Source organism: Saimiri boliviensis, chromosome 8 (assembly GCF_048565385.1).
Source record: "Saimiri boliviensis isolate mSaiBol1 chromosome 8, mSaiBol1.pri, whole genome shotgun sequence".
NCBI classification, from domain to species: domain Eukaryota; kingdom Metazoa; phylum Chordata; class Mammalia; order Primates; family Cebidae; genus Saimiri; species Saimiri boliviensis.
In genome coordinates this window covers 74,843,317-74,865,632 of record NC_133456.1, presented here as the reverse complement: position 1 = coordinate 74,865,632, position 22,316 = coordinate 74,843,317, and the positions used below count along the sequence as shown (strand labels likewise).

General features: G+C 44.5%; 1 protein-coding gene across 7 annotated transcripts in view; it reads left to right on the top strand.

The window, feature by feature from the left end:
• Positions 1 to 22,316, top strand: part of DGKG (diacylglycerol kinase gamma) — a 209,015-nt gene that overhangs the window by 113,387 nt on the left and 73,312 nt on the right. For all 7 annotated transcript variants that reach the window (XM_074404673.1, XM_003926986.4, XM_074404671.1 and 4 more), the window contains one exon: positions 1,051 to 1,115. In XM_074404673.1, coding sequence (XP_074260774.1) covers positions 1,051 to 1,115 — 65 coding nt within the window. The remainder of the gene's footprint in view (positions 1 to 1,050; positions 1,116 to 22,316) is intronic.

The following is a 22,316-nucleotide window of genomic DNA, read 5'->3' as shown; positions in this document are numbered from 1 at the left end:
TAGAGAAGCACTTGACGAATGTCATATGATTCTTATTGAGGGTGTTCACTGAAATTTGCTCAGAGAGTGGGAGGTGGGCACAGTCTGGGAGCAGGAGGTGCTGCTGCCGAGGGGGAATGGTACCGGCTACATAGACTTCAGGGACGGAGGCCTCCCTGGGTCTGCACTTCTCACCCCAGCATCCATGGGGGTGCCTCTCCAAGACCATAAACTCTTAGTATATCGTAAACGAAAAAATAAATCGGCCAGGCGTGGTGGCTCATGCCAGTAATCACAACACTTTGGGAGGCTTAGGGGGTAGATCATCTGAGGCCAGGAGTTTGAGACCAGCCTGGCCAACATAGCAAAACCCTGTCTCTACTAAAAATACAAAAAATTAGCCAGGTGTGGTGGCACACACCTGTAATCCCAGCTACTCAGGAGGCTGACGCAGAAGAATCGCTTGAACCCAGGAGGCGGAGGCTGCAGTGAGCTGAGATCACACCACTGCACTCCAGCTTGGGCAACAAAGCAAGATTCTATCTCAAAAAAAAAAAAAAAAAACCATTAATAATCATCCGGGGAAGCTGAGTGAAAGGGACATGGGAACTCTATACTATTTTTTGCAACTTCTCGTAAGTCAAAATATTCCAAAATAAAAACTATTTTAAAAAGAATTAATATGGAAAGTCATTTCCAGAGACTCACGCTCAGCCCCTGACACAGGCTCCTGCTCTCTAACAGCTCACAGACTCACATTCTCCCCAAAGGGCAGTGGCTTTCCCCTTCACTCACCCCTGAACTATCTGTTTTCGGCTCCTGGGACAGAGTGAAACTATAAGGGCTTGGGTCAACTGGCAGAGGCTGTGAGAGTATTGGAGGTGTTAGCTCATCCCCTTGGAGGTGGCATTGAGCCTCTGTTGGTGCCGCAGATGTGACCTGGAGCCCCACCATGTGCGATAGAGTCCCAGGGTTGGCATGACTCAGCGAGGGCATGTGTGGGTCCCTTCATTCCACACTGCACTGTCATGACCACTCACCAAGGATCTGCTTTTTCTGTTTCACTTTCAGGACGCTTCCATTGCACACAGATTCCATGTGATGAGAGAGAAACACCCTGAAAAATTCAACAGCAGGTAAGCTGCAGGCCCGGCTGCACTGCCGCCCACCCAGTGTGGCCCTGGCAGAACAGAAGCCTTTCACCTGCTCTCCGGAAATGTTCCTAGCCAGGGCCGCCAGGGACTTGGCCTTCCTGCCACATCGCCGGAAGGAGGGTTTCCATTTCCAAGAAAAAAAAATGTCAGAAATTTGGCTCAGGATAACTGTCTGTCCTCTCCCAAAGGATCTGAACTGAGGGAGGGGCTGGGAAACGGGAGGTGGGTATGAAGGGCCTGCTTTTGCAGGGGAGGAGGTGGGAGGGCGTCTGCCCTTGGCTAACTGGAGCCCCAACTCCTGAGTCTCTGCTGCTTTCTAGTACAGCGCCTCCAGCCCCAGCCCCTCATGATTCTTTTGGGGAAGGGTGGGGAGGCTGGAGAGGACCCTAGCTTCTGTCGGTCTCAAATGGGAGGAGATGGCAGCTCCAGGGCTTGGAACAGGAGGACCAGGAGGGCGTCTTCTTTGCCTCCCCCAACAGCAGAGGGCAGCAGCAGAGAGGTACCTGCAAAGGTACCAGCCTCAGCCTGGGCCCTCTGTGAAGTCTCCAAGTTAGGTTCAGAAATAAAAGAAAAGAGAAAACTAGGTCATTTGCAAATGAAAGCAAACAGTTCTCCCCTGTAGGAGGAAATTTGCCAGAACTGAGCTGTGTCTGACACATAGCTACCCCTTTCTCCCTCCTTCCTTCTTTCTCTCTTTCTTCTCATTGGTTAATTTTCATTCTCTCTTTTTCTTTGTTGTATCCTGTATTTCGAGATGACCGCTATTTCAGACACTGTTCCCACCCCAACTCTAGGTAGGTGGGAGGAGGATGGATAATGACTTGGACTTTGTCTTTGAACCTGAAGGTGTTGGCTTTTATTTAGCCCACTGATTTGTCTCTATTTATTTATTGCGACAGAGTCTTGCTGTCACCCAGGCTGGAGTAAGTGGCACAATCTCGTCTCACTGCAACCTCCTCCTCCTGGGTTCAAGCAATTGTCCTGCCTCAGCATCCTGAGTAGCTGAGATTACAGGCATGCGCCATCATGCCAGGCTAATTTTTGTATTTTTAGTAGAGACAGGGTTTCACCACGTTAGCCAGGATAGTCTCGAACTCCTGACTTCAAGTGACCCACCCACTTTGGCCTCCCAAAGTGCTGGGATTACAAGCAAGAATTATCTTTAAAAAAGAGGTTAGAGCATTCGCTGAGGACATTCATTTAAAGCCCAGTACCCCGTCATTTTCAGAGCTTGCCATTTTCATTCCTGCTCTTTGTCCCGACCCCCCAGCCTGAGAGGTTAACCAAGAAGAAGGGGGTCTTTCTAGAGGTCAGAAACTGAACACTGCAGCTTCAGAAGACTGACCTGTGGGATCTGGTAGCAGCTGAACGAACCTTTTAGGAAGTACATGCTGTCATAGAATCTTCTTGCTGTCACACACAGGCTATACACACGGCACACTAGAAACATGAGTACTTCCAGACCCTGCTACTGGAGTCACAAACTTACAGTTCAGATGTCTCCTCTAACAGTCTTTTGCACTCCCAGATACATATAAATCACTTTTTTTTTAAGTACTCCTCTTCAACCCATTCCTCAGACTTTCACCATCCTCTGTTCAGACAAGTATCTTTTATTATCTTTTTTTTTTTTTTTTTTTTGACATGGAGTCTTGCTGTGTTGCTCAAGCTGAAATGCAGTGGGACAATCCCAGCTTACTACAACCTCCGCCTCCTGGGTTCAAGTGATTCTCCTGCCCCAGCCTCCCAAGTAGCTGGGATTACAGGTGCCCACCACCACACCTGGCTGATTTTTGTATTTTTAGTAGAGATAGGATTTTACCATATTGGCCAGGCTGGTCTTGAACTCCGGACCTCAAGTGATCCGCCATCTCAGCCTCCCAAAGTGTTGGTATTACAGGCATGAGCCATGGCACCCAGCCCCACACAAGTATCCCTATATGTACTCGTGTGCATGTGCCATATGCTTATGAAAGCCACGGGGTTCTGTTCATTCATTCATCCATTCGTTCAACAGAGCTTTTGAAAACATACTGCACCCCAGACACTGGTCTACAGGCGTTTGGGACAGACCCGTGTAGGGGACTCACAGCCCGGTGCTGGAAACGGCTGGAAAGCAGATGTGCAGAATGGTTTGTGTTGAGTGATGTGACTGGAGGTCACCTGTGGGAGCACAAACCAAGGACATGGTATGTGGCGTGGAGGGTTTTCCAGTGACAGAGATGCCCGAACCAAGACACAGAAAAAGAGGAGGGCAACACAGGGAGAAGAAAGCAAATGTACAAAAAGATACGAAGGAGTGAGCGCGTTCCGTGTACTTGTGGAAGGGCAAGACGTTCGGTGTGATCAGTTGTATGGTCTCGACAGGGGAAAGAAACCAAAGCTCTCTAGTTCGTAGAAAGCAAGGAAGCAGAGGGAGGGGGAAATTTCTCCATATGCCAAAAATCAATAGGCAGGCCAACATATGACATAAATAGAGCAATCATCAATCACCCACACGATTAAGTACAATTAGAAAGACACATCCATCAGAAAAAAAAAATGTTGTAGTGTGCATTAATGCCGAGTTATGAACAAATTCACTGTGATCTGTAGAACTGTTTTCGCTTCTCACTTCCAACATCCCATAAACAAGACTACTCTTTGAGGTTTGGTTCTCACTTCACTCTTCACCTGATTGAGGTCAAGGTAGCATGGCCGCCTGGGTGACAGGCACAGGGATTTGCATGTAAACATGCGTGCCTATGTAATGAGTGAAGACAGAAGGACTGAGGTAGCACCTATTTCACAAGGTCACCAGACGCTTCCTGTTGAGAACTTTGCATATTTACTGCTTCTACCCTGCCTATTCGCCCATGTCTAAAATACCCAGGAGTGCCCAATTTGTCCACGGAGAGGCAGGCAAGCAGCCATTTTCTCCAGGCTTCCTCATTTAGCATTGGAGATGGTTTTAAATAGGCAGGTGGTTGTTGCCATGGTTACCGCATTACACCAGCGGCTAAACTTAGGAAGGGCCGCAAGGGATAGGAAGAAAGCTTGATACCCAGGATTTGGAAATGTAAACGCTATTATCAAGCAAGGCTTATTTTACGCCGGCTGAACTTGGGTTCTCCAAAGAGTAGTTACTGCTTGGCTGGAAGCCTTTACCATTACTACCCAGGTTTGGACTCTCAGGGATAGCTTTGAGGTTAAATCTTGGGAGTTGTCATTGCTGTGTTTTGTTCCGTTGTTTTGTTTTGTTTTGAGCAAGTGATAGTGAATAGTCAGGGCTAGAACTTCTCAGGAAACCGGAATCATTCGCATTGCTGATTCCTTTTTCTGGGCTAACAAGAATTCTTAACCTGGGATCCAAGGGCTTCAGGCATTTTGAGAACACCTTGAAATTGTGCTAAGGTATGGAATGTATTTTTCTGCAGAAAATGTCCGTAACTATCAGAAGATTATTAAAGGAACCTGTGTTTAAAAGTCACAGGTCGGAGGCCTCTTTGAATCCTAATAGGCATCAAATTATGACTCAACCGCTGGGGTCCGGGAAATTCTTCCTCCATGGCCTCTCTATATAGGTTGTTGCCAGGGAGGATAGCTGGATGCACAAAACCAAGTTATGTTCCCTGATGGAATAGTTTTGTTAATGGAGCAATAACCAGACCCAAGGAGGCGGAAATATGAGCCATGTGTGATGGGCAAAAAAAGAAAAGGCCTTGCCAGGCACAGTGGCTCACACCTGTATTCCCAGCACTTTGGGAGGCCGAGACGGGCGGATCCTGAGGTCAAGAGATCGAGACCATCCTGGCCAACATGGTGAAACCCCGTCTCTACTAAAAACACAAAAACTAGCTGGGCATGGTGATGCATGCCTGTAATCCCAACTACTGGGGAGGCTGAGGCAGGAGAATTGTTTGAACCTGAGAGGCGGAGGATACAGTGAGCTGAGATCACACCACTGCATTCCAGCTTGAGCAACAGAGCGAGACTCTGTCTCAAAAAAAAAAAAAAAAAGAAGAAGAAGAAAGAAAGAAAAAAGGCCTTTAAGGGCAGAGATGGGGCTATTTTTGGCCCTGTCTACCTCCTAGTTATTGATAGGCTAATTATGAATTGCTAATTGAGGAATGTTAAGGAGATTATTGTTTCACTGTTGGAATAAAGTACAAAAGAGAAATTTGATTCTACTGAGATTCTAAAGTGTTTGAAAGTGATCTGAAATAAAGGGTACATAAGACATGGCTCCTGTCTTCAAGAAACTCATAGTCTAGCAAAAAAAAAGGAAAACTACTGCTCAAATTTTTTTTACAAAATTATTTTAATATACAAGGTGGTTACATTTTACCAGGTGATATATAGTATACAGGAAGTTGTACAGTATATAAGAACTTATTAATGGTCATATCCCAAACATCATTTGCAAATGGATTGTTTTCTTTCTGGGGTTTTTTTTTTTTTTGGTTGTGTGTTTTTTTTAGAAGGAGTCACTCTGTCGCCCAGGCTGGAGTCCAGTGGTGCAATCTCGGCTCACTGCAACCTTTGCCTCTCAGGTTCAAGTGATTTTCCTACCACAGCCTCCCATGTAGCTGGGATTGTAGGCACACACCACCACACCTGGCTAATTTTTTTTTTTATTTTCAAATCACATCCTGAATTGTAAATGCCTGGCTAATTTTTTTTTTTTTTTTGGATTTTCAGTAGAGATGGGATTTCACCATATTAGTCAGGCTGGTCTCAAACTCCTGAACTCAAGTGATTTACCTGCCTTGGTCTCCCGAAGTGCTGGGATTACAAGCACGAGCCACCACTATTGGCCAAATTTATTGTTTTAAGTCTACAATAGTGTTAAAGGGAAACCCGACCAAGAACTGTCATAAATTTTTGAGCTCCTCTTAGATGCCAAGTGGTGAAGTAGGGTCTTTAAATACATTAAATTATTTAAATCACAAAACAACCTTACAAGATAAATATTAGCATTCCCATTTAAAGAAAAAGGAACAGGGGCTGGAAGAAACCAAGTCATGACTTAATCAAGAAAGTCATGTATTCCCAGGTTCAAGCAATTCTCCTGCCTCAGCCTCCAAGTAGCTGAGACTTCAGGTGCCTACCATCATGCCCGGCTAATTTTTGTATTTTTATAGAGACAGAGTTTCACCTTGTTGACAAGGCTGGCCTTGAACTCCTGACCTCAAGTGATCCAGCCATCTCAGCTTCCCAAAGTGCTGGGATTACAGGCACGAGCCACTGTGCCTGGCCCTGATAAGTACTATGTACATCATCCCACTCGTTGCTCACAATGACATGCAAGAGTAAGTGCTACTGTCCACATTTGAGAGATGAAGGCTCTGAGGCTAAGGAGGATGGAGCTATCATTGGCATCATCCACCTTTATGGATTGTCTCTGTGGGAAAATGCCTGCCGAGTTCCAAAGGCGAGGAGAACAGGTACACCACCCAGTCATACCTTGCGTGGTAAGAGTATTCTCCCTGTTTCCATGTCCACAGCAAGGAGCAGGACTGCTGATGTGATCTGTGTGTGGCCCAGTGCAAAATTAAAAATGTGAGGCCCCTTCTTCAAAAATTATTATGAATTTCAAGGCAGTGACAGCAAAGCGTTAAACTACACACTGAGCCCTCCTAAGTGTGGGGCCCTGGGTCCAGATCTCATGCCTATGAGCTGGGCCTGGAAAGGAGAGCGGAATTAATAAAAAGAAGACACATTTGCCAGTAGTCACAGAGTAGGGTGTTTGCAATAGAGGCAAAAGAATGGAAGAAAGAGGGTTTCAACTAAGAGAGAAGGAGAGGGACTGTCAGTTCCACAAGCAGATAGCAGTCAGTCCTAGCAGAGGAGCCACGAAAGCCACTGAAGTCTTCGACCACCAAGAAGCAGCCCACCACGAAGTTTCCAGATGAAGTCTCCACAAAGGTTTTGCATCTGGAATCTATACATAAAAGCCACCTAATTCTAATGTCACTCTCAGTGAGCGTCCAGAGAGAGAAGTCTAACCATGGCATGTTTTCATTGTTGGTTAGAAACTCAGAGTGCTTCAGGAACATGTTATTCTAAACCTGCTGAGTGTCATCCACTTGACGGTCTCTCAGCAGTGGAGGCTGAAGCCAGTTCTTTCCTGTTAGGCCCTTCAAAGGGACCCAAGTGGTGCTTCATTCCTGCTAGAATCTGACCACCTTTCTCAAAAGCCCTTGACTAATTAACAGGTTCTGAAATATTAGCTTTCTTGGAGCAGGGCCCATGGAGTCACTGATGAGGGGCTCCCCAGAAGCCCTAATATAGCTTGAGTTTTTAAGAGGCTGGAAATATACCTTGTAAATAACTAAGGACTTTGTAACTATTTATAGAAGAAAGCAGCAGGGTATAGAGTAAACTGGCATCAAAACTTGGCTTTGCCACTTACTAGCTATGTGACCTTGGGCAAGTTAATCTTCTTAACCCTTTGCTGCCTCTTTTGAAAATTTTTCAAGGTTGCTGTAATATTTAATGACGTAATATGTAAGTTCATAGTACACAGTAGGTTCACAATAAACATTTGTTGTTGAATGTCATTGAATAACAAACATTACCTTAAATTGACCATCAAGTATTAACGGTCAAAGGTTTCTTGTTTTTTTTTTCAATGGAATGGCAAATGGGATTCAGTTATCATAGAATCAATGCTCCATTGACATGGCCTTTAACCTGAAAAGCTGGAGGTCAACTAAAAGTTGGAGGAGACCCCAGCAGTGATGCATTGACTCTGCCCAAATTCCTCTTTTAGGGGTGGGAAGATGGCACCAGTTTGCTTGGTTTGGATCCTACAGGACAGTAGCTCTAGAGGAAATCTCCTCACTGGCTCCATGGAGGTCCAAGAGGCAGAGGCTGGGAATCTAAATGCTAGAGATTTGAAGTACAGTGCCAAGTCCCAGCTAGCGGGATCAAGGGAAGGGGTCACAGACCCCAGGTGAAATGGTATCAGGAGGAACAGAAGTGAGTGAAGGAGAGCAGCAGGACAGGTTTCATGTGCTTCCTGGGTGTTTCTGGCTTCCTAGCAGGGGTCATGGACTGCATGGCAGGTAGGCAGGTGGCTCAGATGCTGGGGATGTGACATCCTTCCCTCCCGGAAGCTACTTTCCCTTCACCCACCGTGAACCTCTCCCCAACCCTAACCTCAGATAAAGGCAGAGATGTTCTGTGGGAAACAAAATAGAAACTGACAAAGCTCAAGTCATACAGTTCTGAAAATAAAAGGAAGGACTTCCTCTCTTGAATACCTGCAGTATGCTCTGCCGTCAGAAGCATAAAATATATCACAATCTACATAAGATTTTCTTCTTATATCTAAAAATGAAACCCTTCTAAGTTATTTTTTCCTGGCGCCCTGTGAGGTAGCCCACTATTACAACCCAGATGTTTGACTTTCTCAAGGCATAAAGGTTCAACAGCAGCAAATATAGCGAAGTTAAAAATTCTTGCCATTAAAGTCTTCATTTTGCGCCCTGAATTGGGCTTTGCCTCTCCTCCTCTAATATTTGGCACCCCAAAAGAGACCTGCTGCAGGTAGCCAGAGGTCCAGACTGTCTGCACATGCTTCCCTCAATATAGCAAACTATTTTACTTAAATCTCTGGGATTCAGAAAAGCCCCACATGAAATTAATTGTGGCATTTTCTGTGATTTTTCTTATTCCTGTAGGTATTTGTAAAGGATATGCAAATCTTATGTTTTATGCTCAAGTGCCTTTGACTTTCGAGTCAATTCTGACAGAGCAACTGAGTTAATTACTTGACTATTTAAATACTAAGCCACAAAAATATTTTGTCCGCCACCCTCCCCATCCCTCTTTGAGAGAGATACAGAGAGTAAAATGAATGAAATATGGTTTTTTTTTTTCATCAGATGCTCATCATTACACAACTGCAGAAGTTCAGGGGTATTTTTTGTTGTTGTTGGATTGTTTATAGTCAGCCCTCGATTATTTGCAGAAACAAGGGAGCAACCGCATGGATCATCTGAAGTGGTGAATGATCAAAGACTTTGGGAGTCTGTTATTAATATTTGTATGCAGTTCTCTCTGTCCTAACATTCACAATATTTTAAGTAATATGATGAGATCACATTGATTCTTAACAATTTCTTCATTTTCCTCCTGGGCCCCTAGATCACATGGAAACGGACAGCACAACCTCTCAGACTTACACAGCAGCAGCCGATGGCATCTCAAGCCTCCCTACAGGGTTGCCCACTGGCCAGAACTGTTTGTTACCGTAGCTTAATAGGCTTTTTCTTCTAGCCCTTGCCAGGGTAGAACAGGAAAGGTCTTATTCATGCCAACAAATAGCAGAATCAGTTTATGATCGTATCAGAAGGAACTTGAAAGCATACTATGTTTTCAAGACTGTGGGCCAGATAATCCCAAAGTTATCAGCATTTACTAACTGATTGATTTCTAGAAATATTTCCATCAAAGAGCTCCAGATGTAGTGTAATCCAGTTCACAAGAGTTGAAGTTAGCACGATAACATTATGGCAGAAAATCAAAGCACACAAATTCAAAGTAAGGTAGGAACTGGCTGGATCCTAACATGAGTGTTGGCAGTCTGGATGTTTTCCAGAAGGGAGCAGTCAAGAAGGTGCTGGAACTTTAGATGGCTTCCAACGAAAGGCTGAATCTGGGATTGTTCCACCCAAAGAAGAGAAGCCTTAGAGAGAAGGGATTATTGGCCTCAAATAGGTACAAGGCTTTTCTTATAAAGCAGGAATTGTGTTATTTTGCATGACAAATCAATGAAAAGGTGGCCAGAATGCAAGACTGGTTTAAGCCCCAAACAGGACATCAATTCTAACAGTCAGAGCCATCCTCAAGTGCAGTGAGCCACTGGAGAAGGTGATGAGTTTTCATATTTTACATTCACGTCCATGCCAGGCAATCGTTTTGGAGGCAAGTGCCCAATAGGACAGGTTGTATTATCAGACAACCTGGATTCAAATCCTGGAGTTCATATGTCACCACTGTGTGTGACCTGGGCCAAGTTACTCCCCCTAAACCTCAGTCTGCTTGCCTCTAAAGTTGGGGTATAATATTATATGAGTTTCCTGTTGTCACTGTCATAAAGTGCCACAAACTTAGTGGCTTAAAACGACACAACTGTATTACAGTTCTGGAGGTCGGAAGTCTGAAATCGGTGTCACCGGGCTAAAATCAAAGTGCCATCAGGGCTGCATTCCTTTCTGGAGGGTTCGCGGAAAAAGCTGTTTCCTTGCCTTTTCTGGGCTGTCCCCCTGCTTTGGCTCCTGGCCCCCTCCCATTGTTGAAGCCAGCAGTGGCTGGTTGAGCCCTTCTCTCATGGCAGCCCTCTGACATTCTTTCTCCTGCCTCCCTCTTCCACTTATGAGGACCCTGATTGCACTGAACCCACCCAGATAATTCAGGATCCTCTCCCCATGTCAAGGTCAGTTGACTGGCATTTTAAATTCCATCTGCAACCTTAATTCCCCCTTTGTCACATAACCTAACATACTCACAGGCTCTGGGGATTAGAACATGGACATCTTCGGGGCATTATTCTGCCTACTAACCTCATAGGCTCATTTCGAGAATCTAGTGGAACAAGGCATTTAAAGTGTTTATTACAGAGTCAGCACATCAGTGGTAGCTATTAATATTGTTATGAATATTCTTGTTACAAAGACAGATCCTACATCAGATAATAGTCATGGTAGATGATTCAGAAGCCCTTAAAACTCTGAAGTTTGGTGATTCTCTAATATAGGCAGATACACATATATTTAATATTAAATAGGTGTGAGTCATCAATGTAGAAATATATGGAATTACTTTTCTCTTCGTTTATCTTGATTAAAAGTTTTTCTATAAAATGTCAATACATTTATCATTATGTAATTTAATAATACATCATACAGTGTTATTATGTAGCACATGGCAATATTATTATAAATAATTTGGAAAGTTCAGAAAAAAAGTAAGAAAAAAACCAATTACTCATAGTCCCATCATGCAGAAACACAATAGCCATTCTGATGCATTACAGCAGTTAACTTGATATATAAATCCCTTACAATATTTGTGATAACTTGTTTTTATAAAGCTATACATAACATTTAAAAGTAATTTTTCTTTATATAAGTCGTTCAGGCTCATTGTAAAAAAAAAAAAATTCAAGCAATTCTCCTGCCTCAGCCTCCTGAGTAGCTAGGATTACAGGTGCTTGCTACCTTGCCCAGCTAATTTTTTTGTATTTTTAGTGGCGATGGGGTTTCACCATGTTGGCCAGGATGTCTTGATCTCTTGACCTCTTGATCTGCCCACCTCAGCCTCCCAAAGTGCTGGGAAAACAGGCATGAGCCATTGTACCCAGCCTAGTACAGTTTTTAAAGCATGAATAACCATGAGGTTGTTTATTAAAGTGTTTAGAAATGTAATCAGTCCTGCTCCAACCTATACCAACAATAGTAGGCATCAATTTTTGAGACCTTTCAAGAATCTCATGTACATTATTTTTAACTGGCACAACTTACCAAGGGTAAGTATTATTGATCCATCTTACTGATGAGAAAAGTGAGGCTCATAAAGATAAGGCGACTTGCTGAAGACCACACTAGTTGCTAGAGAAGCTGCTGTTCACACCTAGTCCTGTCTATTCCACATCTCCTCTTAGCCGGCTACACTTCCCTGCCTCTCCATGTGTTTTGTGCCCCATGACCAAAGATGCACCCAAAAAAGATGAAAGAAGAGCCACAGAGATGACTAAAGGGCCCATGAGAAAACCACAAGTCATCCAAAATCATTTTTCCTGGCTGGAAACAGAAAATGTACTGGGAATGGGCCTCAAGTGTGTAAAGGATTCTCCAAAGGAAATAGTGACCACACCTTCCTACTCTTCATCTCAGTTCAGGAAAGAATGAGAGAGGGAAAAAATGTGCTCTAAAAGTGAAGAATTGTCATTTGGATGGGAGCAGGAATCTTCCGGCCTGGAGACAGGTTAAGGACTGAAATGAGTTATTGAGAGAGGTTTTGGAATCTCTTGCAAAGGCCTCCAAAAACAGAGAGTTCCATTCATTGAGATGATAAACATAGCACCTTCTCTGAGTCCAGGGGTACACTCATTGCACCCACCAGGTTCCCACCCAATGAGGGGTCCTTAGCTTGTAGATGTGTCACTCGTCCCAGTCTTTGCTTCCATCATCACACGGCTTTCTCCCTCTGTCTCTGTGTCTCTGTTCAAATTCCCTTCTTCCTCTAAGGACATCCATCAGTCATTGGAGTGGACTCACCCAAACCCGGTATAACCTCATTTTAACTTGACTACATCTGCAAAGACCTTATTTCCAAATAAGGTCACATTCACAGGTACAGAGAGTGAGGACTTCCGCATATCATTTTTTGGGGGGACACAGTTCAACCCACAGCATCAGCCCTCCCCCAAACCTTCACACAAGAAGGAAATACAATATAACATGGTAGCTTTGTTTTCAAAGGCTTACCTTTCAAAGTATTTCTGGAGCAAAAGTTTCAGGGCTCCTAGAAACATTTGGGACCTTAAAATACTGAACCTTGCTGAAACGTTAGATTAGTACAGACAGTGTTAGTCAGAAAGACCCAGAGAAGAGGCAACCCCCAGGGGAGACAGAAGGAAGAGGGGCATCAGGAGCGAGATGAAGGGGCCAGCTCTGCCGCCTCAGAGGAGTTAGTACACATCAGGGCTAGAAAAAAAAAACTATGGAAACCAACGACAGAGCTTTCTTATAAACCCTGGGCTTGAAAGCGTTCTGTTTGGTAGTGAAGTAGAAATTCATATTGAAAAAAAGAATCCGCATATCAGTCTCTCTTCCTCACCACCGCAGTTTCAGATGCCTTCAGGGAGAGAGCAACTTAGGTGGCTTTTAAACTTAGTTTAACATGTCTCTTCGTTTTTAGCTCCAGAGAAAGTAATGTCAGAGTTTTTTGGCCTTCTATTATACTTTACTAATTAAAACTTGGAAAATGAGTGCCCTTTGGCATAAGGTTATTTTGATGATACAACAGAGCCCATAGCTGCATTTAGAGCTGATGTGATTAGCATATTCAGTCCTACATATTTTCTTCAAACTTTTCATAATTGCATCCATTTTATTATGAAGAAATTGTAAAACAAGGTGAAAAGAGAGTAGTTGTCCTCAAAAAAGATTCAAGTGATTATTTTTAATTCCCCATTTAAGTCAACATTTACTAAAAAAAAAGCTGTAATGCACTTATTATTAGGCCAAAGGAAATTTCGAAAGCAAGTTTCCACTGTACTTACCAGGAAATGCAGTAACTCTCTTCTGTGAGATAAGTAAAGTGAAATAAGTAAATTATTTCACTGAAACCCTGAACAAATGGTTTTACAACTCTGTTATGCCAGGTCGTGTCACCCTGATGTGAAATACAGACACAAATTCCTGAGTTTCACTGCATTCAACATCAGAACTGAGTTTCAGCCCTTACCCTGCCTCTTACTGTGCGTCACTGGGAAATTTACTCACTTATCTGATTCCTAATGTTCTGATGTATAAACAACTGTCTGCCTATGAGAATTAGAGTGGATAAACCAATGGAATTGAAGTTGATCAGGTATTAGAATGATGCTATTGATTACTACAGGGATTTGTAAGGAGAACATCCAGCAGTTTATGAGAATCCACCGTGGAATCTCTAATCTAAATGCACGCTGTCATGGTTCCTGTCTGTAACAGTAACTTACAGACTCTAAGCTTTGGATAGGAGTTGAGATTTCAACCGCCTTCTCAGTATAAGCATCCCCTCAATAAACACTCCTCTGAAGGAGGTCATCACATCTCTTCTTTGAAGACTGTAGATTTCTACTTTGAAGATTGTAGGAGTGTTTAAATTCGAAGTGAGTAGGGGGTGCTTACCACTTCACATTTTACTAAGAAGGCATTTTCCCAATCTTCTAATACTCTTCAGTGAAAGAGGGGCTCTTCTCACTTCAAGAATGTACTTATTCCCTCAAATTACTAACTAACTCATCAGGGACTTACGTAATCGCTGAATATTCATGTTTATTGAACCTACACTTAGATGAAAATTCCTCACTGTCTAATAACAAGATGCTTTCTGTTCTGTTGGAGTGTCCCTTTAATCCTGAAAGTGGGCCTTTTTGGAGAGCACTCCAAACTGCCAATCAAGCCAAGTACCCTACCTTGCCTTTGAACTCAATAAGCTGAAAGCATGTCCATAATCTCCAGTTTTGGGTTACCATAGAGTAAAAAGGAGTGAGAACGGCCTGGATAAAGTAAAACCCCAAACTGTTGACTTAGTGAAACTTCTATTGGAGCTATCGACGCAGAGTGTTGTGATTAGTCAGGTTCCCCTTTTCCTCTTCTGTACTACCTTGCCCCTGAACTTGGATGGGGAGAGGAAGGGCGGCTGCTCATAGTCAGGGTTTCTGCGGGTATATGCAGGGTTGGGGTGAAGAAAACACCACAGGACACCCTGTGATTTGAGCTGACATTCTGGTTCATCCTTTGTATATTGTGGAATGAGTTTCCCCCTCTGGCCCCACCCCCACAACTGGTAATAATTGCACTAAAGAAAAATGAAATGGTTAACAGCCAATGAGTTAGAAAAGAAATGTGAAAAACTGGATAATCTATCTACTTAAGAATTTGTCCCTTGATAATTAAGACTTGGTAGAATAATCTTTTTTTTTTTTTTTTTTTTTTGAGACAGAGTTTCGCTCTTGTCACCCAGGCTGGAATGCAATGGCACCATCTTGGCTCACTGCAACCTCCGCCTCCCAGGTTCAAGTCATTCTCCTGCCTCAGCCTCCCAAGTAGCTGGGATTACAGGCATGTGCCACCACACCCAGCTAATTTTTGTGTTATTAGTAGAGACAGAGTTTCACCGCATTGGCCAGACTAGTCTCAAACAATCTTAAAATTCACAATAACCATGTTTTGTACAAAGTGGTAAGTTCAGGGGAAAGGGATAGGTGAGCTTAGGTTACTTTCCTAGTGGTTAGAGACAAGTTCATTTCTCAGTGTTTCATGATTGTGGAATAGTTGATCTATCTACCAGGTTGTACCCTAACTTACGGAGCAACTAAAATATGATTTCCCAGAAGAGGTAGATTTGGATGATATTTCATTTCTGTGCATGTGATCTTCGCAAATGCCAACAAGATTCATCTCTCGCCCTGCTGCAGCTGGTCTGCTCTTGAAATCAGACACACATTAGGTCTCAAGACCAAAGACACCAGAAGCTCAGATAGGAAGGATCTCAGGAAGAAAATAAGGGAGACACTTTTGAGGCATCTTCCAGGGGAATTCCCAGGGGGAAGCTACAAAGGTCTCTATATGAGGGGTCACAAATCCAAACAATGCGTGCAGAGGCCAGGCAGTTAATATAAATGAGAGAAGTGGGTAGATGTGAGGCTTCAGGGACAGGTGAGGACCACAGCATGAGTCCTGTGTGAAGGGAGAAGCCTGTACTCAGTGGCAGTTGATTGTTGCCAGGTTGGAAAGCAATCCAGTATTAACAGATCTGATTTCTCAAGAGAAGCTGGGCTTCAGGTGTGTATGTAAAATTTTCCAATTTTAAACACCACTGTGCAAGCCAAATAAACACATTGCCAGGCACCATAAGAGCCTTGGCCCTCCGACTTGTCCCATTGACGCCCAGGAAATATAACCTCAGGATTGTGATGGGGGCCAATTGTTTATTTTTCTTGCCTGACCTTGGTCACAAATTATTGGTGCTATAAATGTGAACTGATCTCCTGCCAAAGGAGAGAATAAATGGGCTTGACGAGAATTTTAAAACATTGACAGACAGTTCCTAGATGTCATTTAAAAAAATGACTCGGGGCCAGGCACACTGGCTCATGCCTGTAATCTCTGCACTTTGGGAGGCTGAGAGGGGAGAATTGTTTCAACCCAGGGTTTCAGAGCTGCAGGGAACTGTGAATATGATCCTATCACTTGCACTCCAGCCTGGGCAATGGAGTGAGAGACCCTGTCTCAAAAAAATAAGTAAATAAAATACATTTTTTAAAAAAAGAAATGATTCAGAAAGAAAAGGCACCCAGGAAGGCAAAGAGAACAGAAAGAAAAGTCAGTCTGATTAATAAATAGATATGGGAATAAAGAGGAAATGCCCAGATCCTGTTTGGGGGAAAATGAAAAGTATACTCTCTACATTTGGACCTTCTGGAGAAGGGAGACAGAGCAGCTAACAGACTCACCATGAGGTTCAACCCCTCGTGCGCCTGCAGAGGTAGCTACCCAGAGTGTCTTCTCTCAGCATGTGTTAAATGTGCAGCCTTGGTAAAAATGCATTCCACAGCACGCTAAAAGGAAATTCACAGGAAGACTGGGAGGGATGTCAATCATTGAATACACTTGGAAAATATAGTTAAACATAATTCTTTTCGGTTTGATATTGTAGAGCTTTTAATGTAGATTCTAACCTGCTTTGACCATGCAAAAAACAAGAGAAAGTAAAGCACTTCATTTCCCAAATTTACTTGACCACAGAATCCCCTCACTCCAGAGTCTCTTGAGACCAGTATTTCATGGAACTCACATTGGTGAAAACCCCTGCATTCGTGTGCACATACTCATATAACTTGCAGACTCTTTCTCCTGTCTGCCTGTGGCATGGTGGCAAATGGCACATCTGGAAGAATCCTGGTTACTTTCTCTCGTGGCTTTGGATGTCGGGTAGGAAGCCAGGGGACACGCGCAAAGGGAATGCTTTAGTCTCTTCCTCAGCCATGAGTCATAATTTTAGAAGAAACAGGCACATATGGGGAACACAGAGCTGCTCTGTAGCTGATCTGAGAACGACTGTTCTTCTGGACCATGGATTTTCATGCTGGAATGAGAGGACCCTGGCAAGGAATTGGGAGCTTATCACATAAACCAGGAGGAATATTTTTGGCCAGAGACTTGAAGACCAAACAGGAGAGCTTTAAAATGAGATTTAAGTGGGATAAAGTAGAGTATTCAAATTAAAGTCTAAAATCACAGCCCACAAAAGGGCAGCAGGTGCAAGCTAGAAATAAGAGGCGTGGCTAAGGTGGTGCCAAGCAGCTCTCCCAAGGAACTGGCAGGAAGGACCACTGGGGCCACACCTACAGCCAACAGATGAGTTTGCCAACTCCACAGTGAAAGAAGCAAACTGAAAGAGTTGCGTTCATTAGGGGTGAGGAGCACGACCTTAGAGATTGCAGACAGAGGCATGGTGGGGCAGGTCACACAGCCGCACCACCAGGCTAGGTGAGGATGACAAGTTCCCATAAATTCTCTGAATTGGGTGGCAGTCCCTGAAATGGGTGGCAGGGATGTATACACAAGAATAAGAAGTCACAAACGTCAGAGTGGAAGCAAAGGAGAGAGCATATGGATGAGATTTTCAAAAGGATGAAATAGAAAGGATTTTGCTGGCAGGGTCTACCACAGTCTTCTCAGGCAGAGCGAGGCTCTGGCTCATGCTTTCCTATTTAAGGTTTTTTAAACTGGCACAGGAAGATGGAATAGGGAAGAGAAGAGGGGTATTTACCCAGGCATCTGCCCCATCTAATGCGTTTTTGACTTGACTTGCTAACAATTTCATGACGGGAAAGGTAGGGAAAACAAGGAGTGAGCGACTTGCTGTGGACTGAATTCTAGACAGGCTGCCTCTAAGTGCCTGATGGCATGGAAGGCACAGGAAACGGAGGCAGAAATAACCAGACCGTCCTGGAGTTTTATGATCGTAAAAGGAAGACGCAGGATGCATACTTGGGTGTGAGTTCTCTGCTACCCTTTCCACCTTTGCTACTTCTCACTTTCCCTGGCATCTTCATTCCCCTCCTGAGTAGAACTCCAGCCCAGACTCGGGGTCACCACCAGGGATGGAGGGTGCAAGTCTCCAGGTTTCTTTCCCAGGAAGTTGAGGGAAGCAAAGATCCCCAATCCACATATATACAGACACACATGTGTATCTCTTTGTTTTCTGAGATGGAATCTCACTCTGTCACCCAGGCTGGAGTGCAGTGGCCCAATCTTGGCTCACTGCACCCTCTGCCTCCCAGGTTCAAGCAATTCTCCTACCTCAGCCTCCTGAGTAGCTGAGATTACAGGCGCTGGCCACCATTCTGGCTAATTTTTGTATTTTTAGTAGAAATGGGTATCACTATGTTGGCCAGGCTGGTCTCGAACTCCTGACCTCAAGTGATGCACCTGCTCAGGCCTCCTAAAGCACTGGGATTACAGGCGTGAGCCACCACACCTGGCCATGTGTGTGTGTTCTTAATTAATATTCCCAGCACCCCCTGCACGTTGGTAATATTTTGTCAATTCAAAAATAAAGAAACTAAGACATGGAGACTAAATGATTTGCCCGAGGCCACATAGCAAGTCAGTGACTGAACTGTGGCTTGAACTCAGGCCTTTCTGCCTTCTCACCAGAGCTCCTTCAGCTCCAGTAAGCTCTTTCCAAAACTAGACATTGTATTTTGGGTACCTACTGGGTTAACTGGCTCTTGTCTTTTAGCCTGGGAACCCAACCTCAACATAACATTGTTTCTACGGGGAAATGTGCTCAGAGTGACAAACAACTGGCTTAACCAAGGAACTTTTGTAACCCGACCTATCATAAAGCAGGCACTGCCTCGCATTCAGAAAGGCTGGCGGGGGAGTGAGAGGGGAGAAGGGGATCAGCCAGCCTGCATCCCCTCAGACTCTGTGATCCGGTTCCAGTCTAGCTGTGGGCTTGCCAAGGAACAGCAGTCTCACACATCTACAAATAGCCACCATAGTACCTACCGCGGAGTGGGGCGGGTAGATGTGAGGATCAAGAGTGGGACTCTTGGGTATATGAAGCCACCAGTGCGGATCAGACCCACAGTCAACATTTGTGAAGTGGGAAGTGAGATTCCTCCCAGCAGCTGTGGGCCGGCAGAGCTCCGCTGGCTCCCTGGGGACCCACCTGGTGGTTACAGTAGGGTGAGGACACGGACCTGCTTCCGGGCTTTGCCTCTGCTCCTCCAGACAGTTCCGCATTTTAGTCTTGGTTGATCAGGACCCAGGAAGTCGCCTGAGTCCAGTGAGAGGCTCAGCTCCAGCAAGGCAGCCACCTTCCCTAAGCCTTCAAGGCCCAGGTTCTAACACGAGGCCTCGCCCACCTGTGTCTCTACTGTCCCCACCACCTTCAGATACCAGCTCCCAGGGCTGATAGACGTGTGAACACTGGGAAAGCACAGCTAAGGAATCACTGCAGAACCTCAGGGGCGCGCATTCCTGTCTGCCTTCCCCGTTCCTCCAGGCAGGGATTTCTTTTTGTCCCAATATTTGACTTTGCTGTCCGACAACTGCCAAGAGCAGGCTTATTCCATGCCCTCTAGCCTCCGCCAAATCGGCCTGAAGGGGATTTTCTTTCCACGAATAACTCTTCAAAGGGAGAAAGGATTGCTAAGAAGTAGCCAAACTGTGAGGGTTTTTTCTTTCTTTCTTTTTGGATGAGGGAAGGGAGCTATTTTCTCTGGGCAAGGGCAGATACTAACTGGAAAAACACCCTGGAGACTCAGGCCGTCAGGAAAGGAAAACCCTGACAAGATGGGGCCTGGCCTCACCTGCCCCTCGGCATTCTCTCCTGAGGGGCACCCCCAAAGTGGTGCCATTCACAGCATGGTGGCCATTCTCCAGCCAGGCTGCTGTGCCTTTGGAGAGACTCTCTGGCCTCAGAGGGGCAGGGTCTGCGAGCATGTTTGGGAACAGTGGATCATGAGTCTCAGAGAAGCCTTCCTGCTGTGGCCTGTGTGTGTGCCCGCACGTGCACACGTGTGTCCTTGTGTGCTGCACTAGGAAAGGATCTGATTTCAGACTTTGGCAGTCTTCATGCTTGGAGTCCTGCCCTTAGGAGGAGATACTGTCAGGTGCCAGACAGAATCTGGGAGAGCCCATCAAAGGAGAATGTGTCAATCGCCCGTAGAAACACACTGTCTTATATGGAAGAGAAGGGTTACTGTTCAGAGACAGTAGATTCTTGAGGGCCCAGAATTACCCTTGAAGGGGTGCAGAGGCTGCTCTAAACATGAGGTTCGTGGGTTTGGCCCTTTGTTACTCTGGGACAAGAGTGGAGACTGGAGACCAATGGGGAGGCCAGATCACTGCTCTGCCGAAGAGGGTCAGGGTCCCAGCCGACCTCAAGCTGGGATCCTGCAGCCATACAGATGGCCCACATGGTGGACGTGAGTAAACCCAGCTCACACGCGTGAATGAGAACAACTCACAGCTTTGCTGTCGCTAGCTCTGGAGACTTTGGCTGACTTTTCCATTTCTCTCAGATGCCTCTGGGGTATAGCAACAGGAGCCAGGGGGAGTAAACCAGTAAGGAGTCTGGGCTGGAAGTCAGGAGATGGGGTTTGCATTCCAGCTCCGTTCCTCCCAGCGGGGCATCATCAAGAACTCAGTTTCTGAAGCTGTACCATGAGAAGGCTGCCATGGCTTAGAAGGGAACCAACATCCAGCCCTGGTATAGAGTAGTAATGTTACATGTACCCTTTTGCTATGGAATAATGCACTATTTTTATCCCTTCCCCCATCGTCTCCCACCATGGGTACCATATTGAATAGGATTTTGTCGGCCATAAAGCTGTTTGAAGTAATCATTTGTTTTCCCATTTTTATTATTCAATCCATGTCTCCGGTTACCAAGCAGTAACTGATTTAACTGATTTAATTCCACTGTACATCAAAAAATTATGATTTAACTCACTAGTTAGCCTATGCTGTCTTTATTATAATTAAATGCACAAATGCTATTTTACATTAAGAAATATTGGCCAGGCTGGGGAGGCCACACCTGTAAATATTGACCTAGCTCATGGACTCTATTTATACTTTGGAAGACTCTTTGGAACCTGTGATCCCCTGGCTGTACGTCCCTGAACCCTGAAGGCCTTTTAAGTGCAAACTGTATTTCATCTGTGATATTACAGTTAATTTCTCACATATGAAAATGACACAAGAAGTGTCTTCACAGGTTATTAAGAGGGTTCCACACTTATACAGTAAAATACATCCTAAGCAAGTTTCGCCCCGCTTCCTCAGCCTTTTTCTTTTCCCGAGCCCTTTCTCAAGATCTCCCCTTTCCTGTTCTCCATGTTTCTGCCCACCCTTCCTGGTCTCTGGTCTCCAGTCTTCCCATCATTCACCACCCTAGATTTTTCTGAGTGTCTTCAACACCAGTCTTGTCCCAACTATGGAAAAAAGCCAGGGAATACCTTGCCCCTTGAAGCTGAAACACATCAAGCCAACACAAATCTGTTGGCAGGAACAGCAGGCACAAGAGTCACATTCAGAGTATAAAAATAGCTATTTATAAAGACTCCTTCCTGATTGCTGGGTGTTCACTTTCCCTTGAACCAAAGGGGCACTGCCCCCTCTTGGAAAAGATGATTCCATCCACAGCTCCGTGCCTGAGGATCACTGAGTGACTGTCCTGATGAGCAGTGAGAGCCGGGGACAGCATGCAGGGTGGATTAGATGTTGTGACACACTCTCTGACAGGCCAAGGCAGCTGGGTGTGTGGGTGACACAGATGGCCTCTGCAGCACCTGTGAGGTGACAGTCATGGGCCTCGTATAGGACTTGACATCCTGGCCTTACAGCAAAACCCACCTGCCTTTGCTGTTTTTTTTTTTTTTTTTTTTTAACTCTTGATGTGAACTTTGGTTAACATAATTACTAAGCTTTCTCAGGAAAGGGTCTCCAGAAGCTCCAAACATATTGGAGATTCAAGTAATGTAAAATGTTAACAGGTAAAGTACTGTCAACATTATTACTAATATATTACTAATATTTATCACTCAATTATAATTCAACTCTAGTTGCATTTGGTCGTTCTGCGTTTCTATACCTGATTTGCTAAATTACTATTTACCTTAGTAATCCAATACTTGTCTATTATCTTCAGTAGCAGGAGTAATAACACCACTAATAACCCAGCAAACCCCAAATGGGATTGAAATCATTTGTTTTGTGTTTTAATTGAGATGAATCTGATGAAAATTTATAATTCATGTACAGAAATGTCCTGTTGGCTAGCTACAGTTTTCCCAAATGTGTAGTTTTTGGCTTAGGCTCTTAAAAACTTGAATTAGTTGCCAATTCCAATAATCAGGAGATTTTACATGAAAATATGTTTCTGGATTCTCTTTCCAAA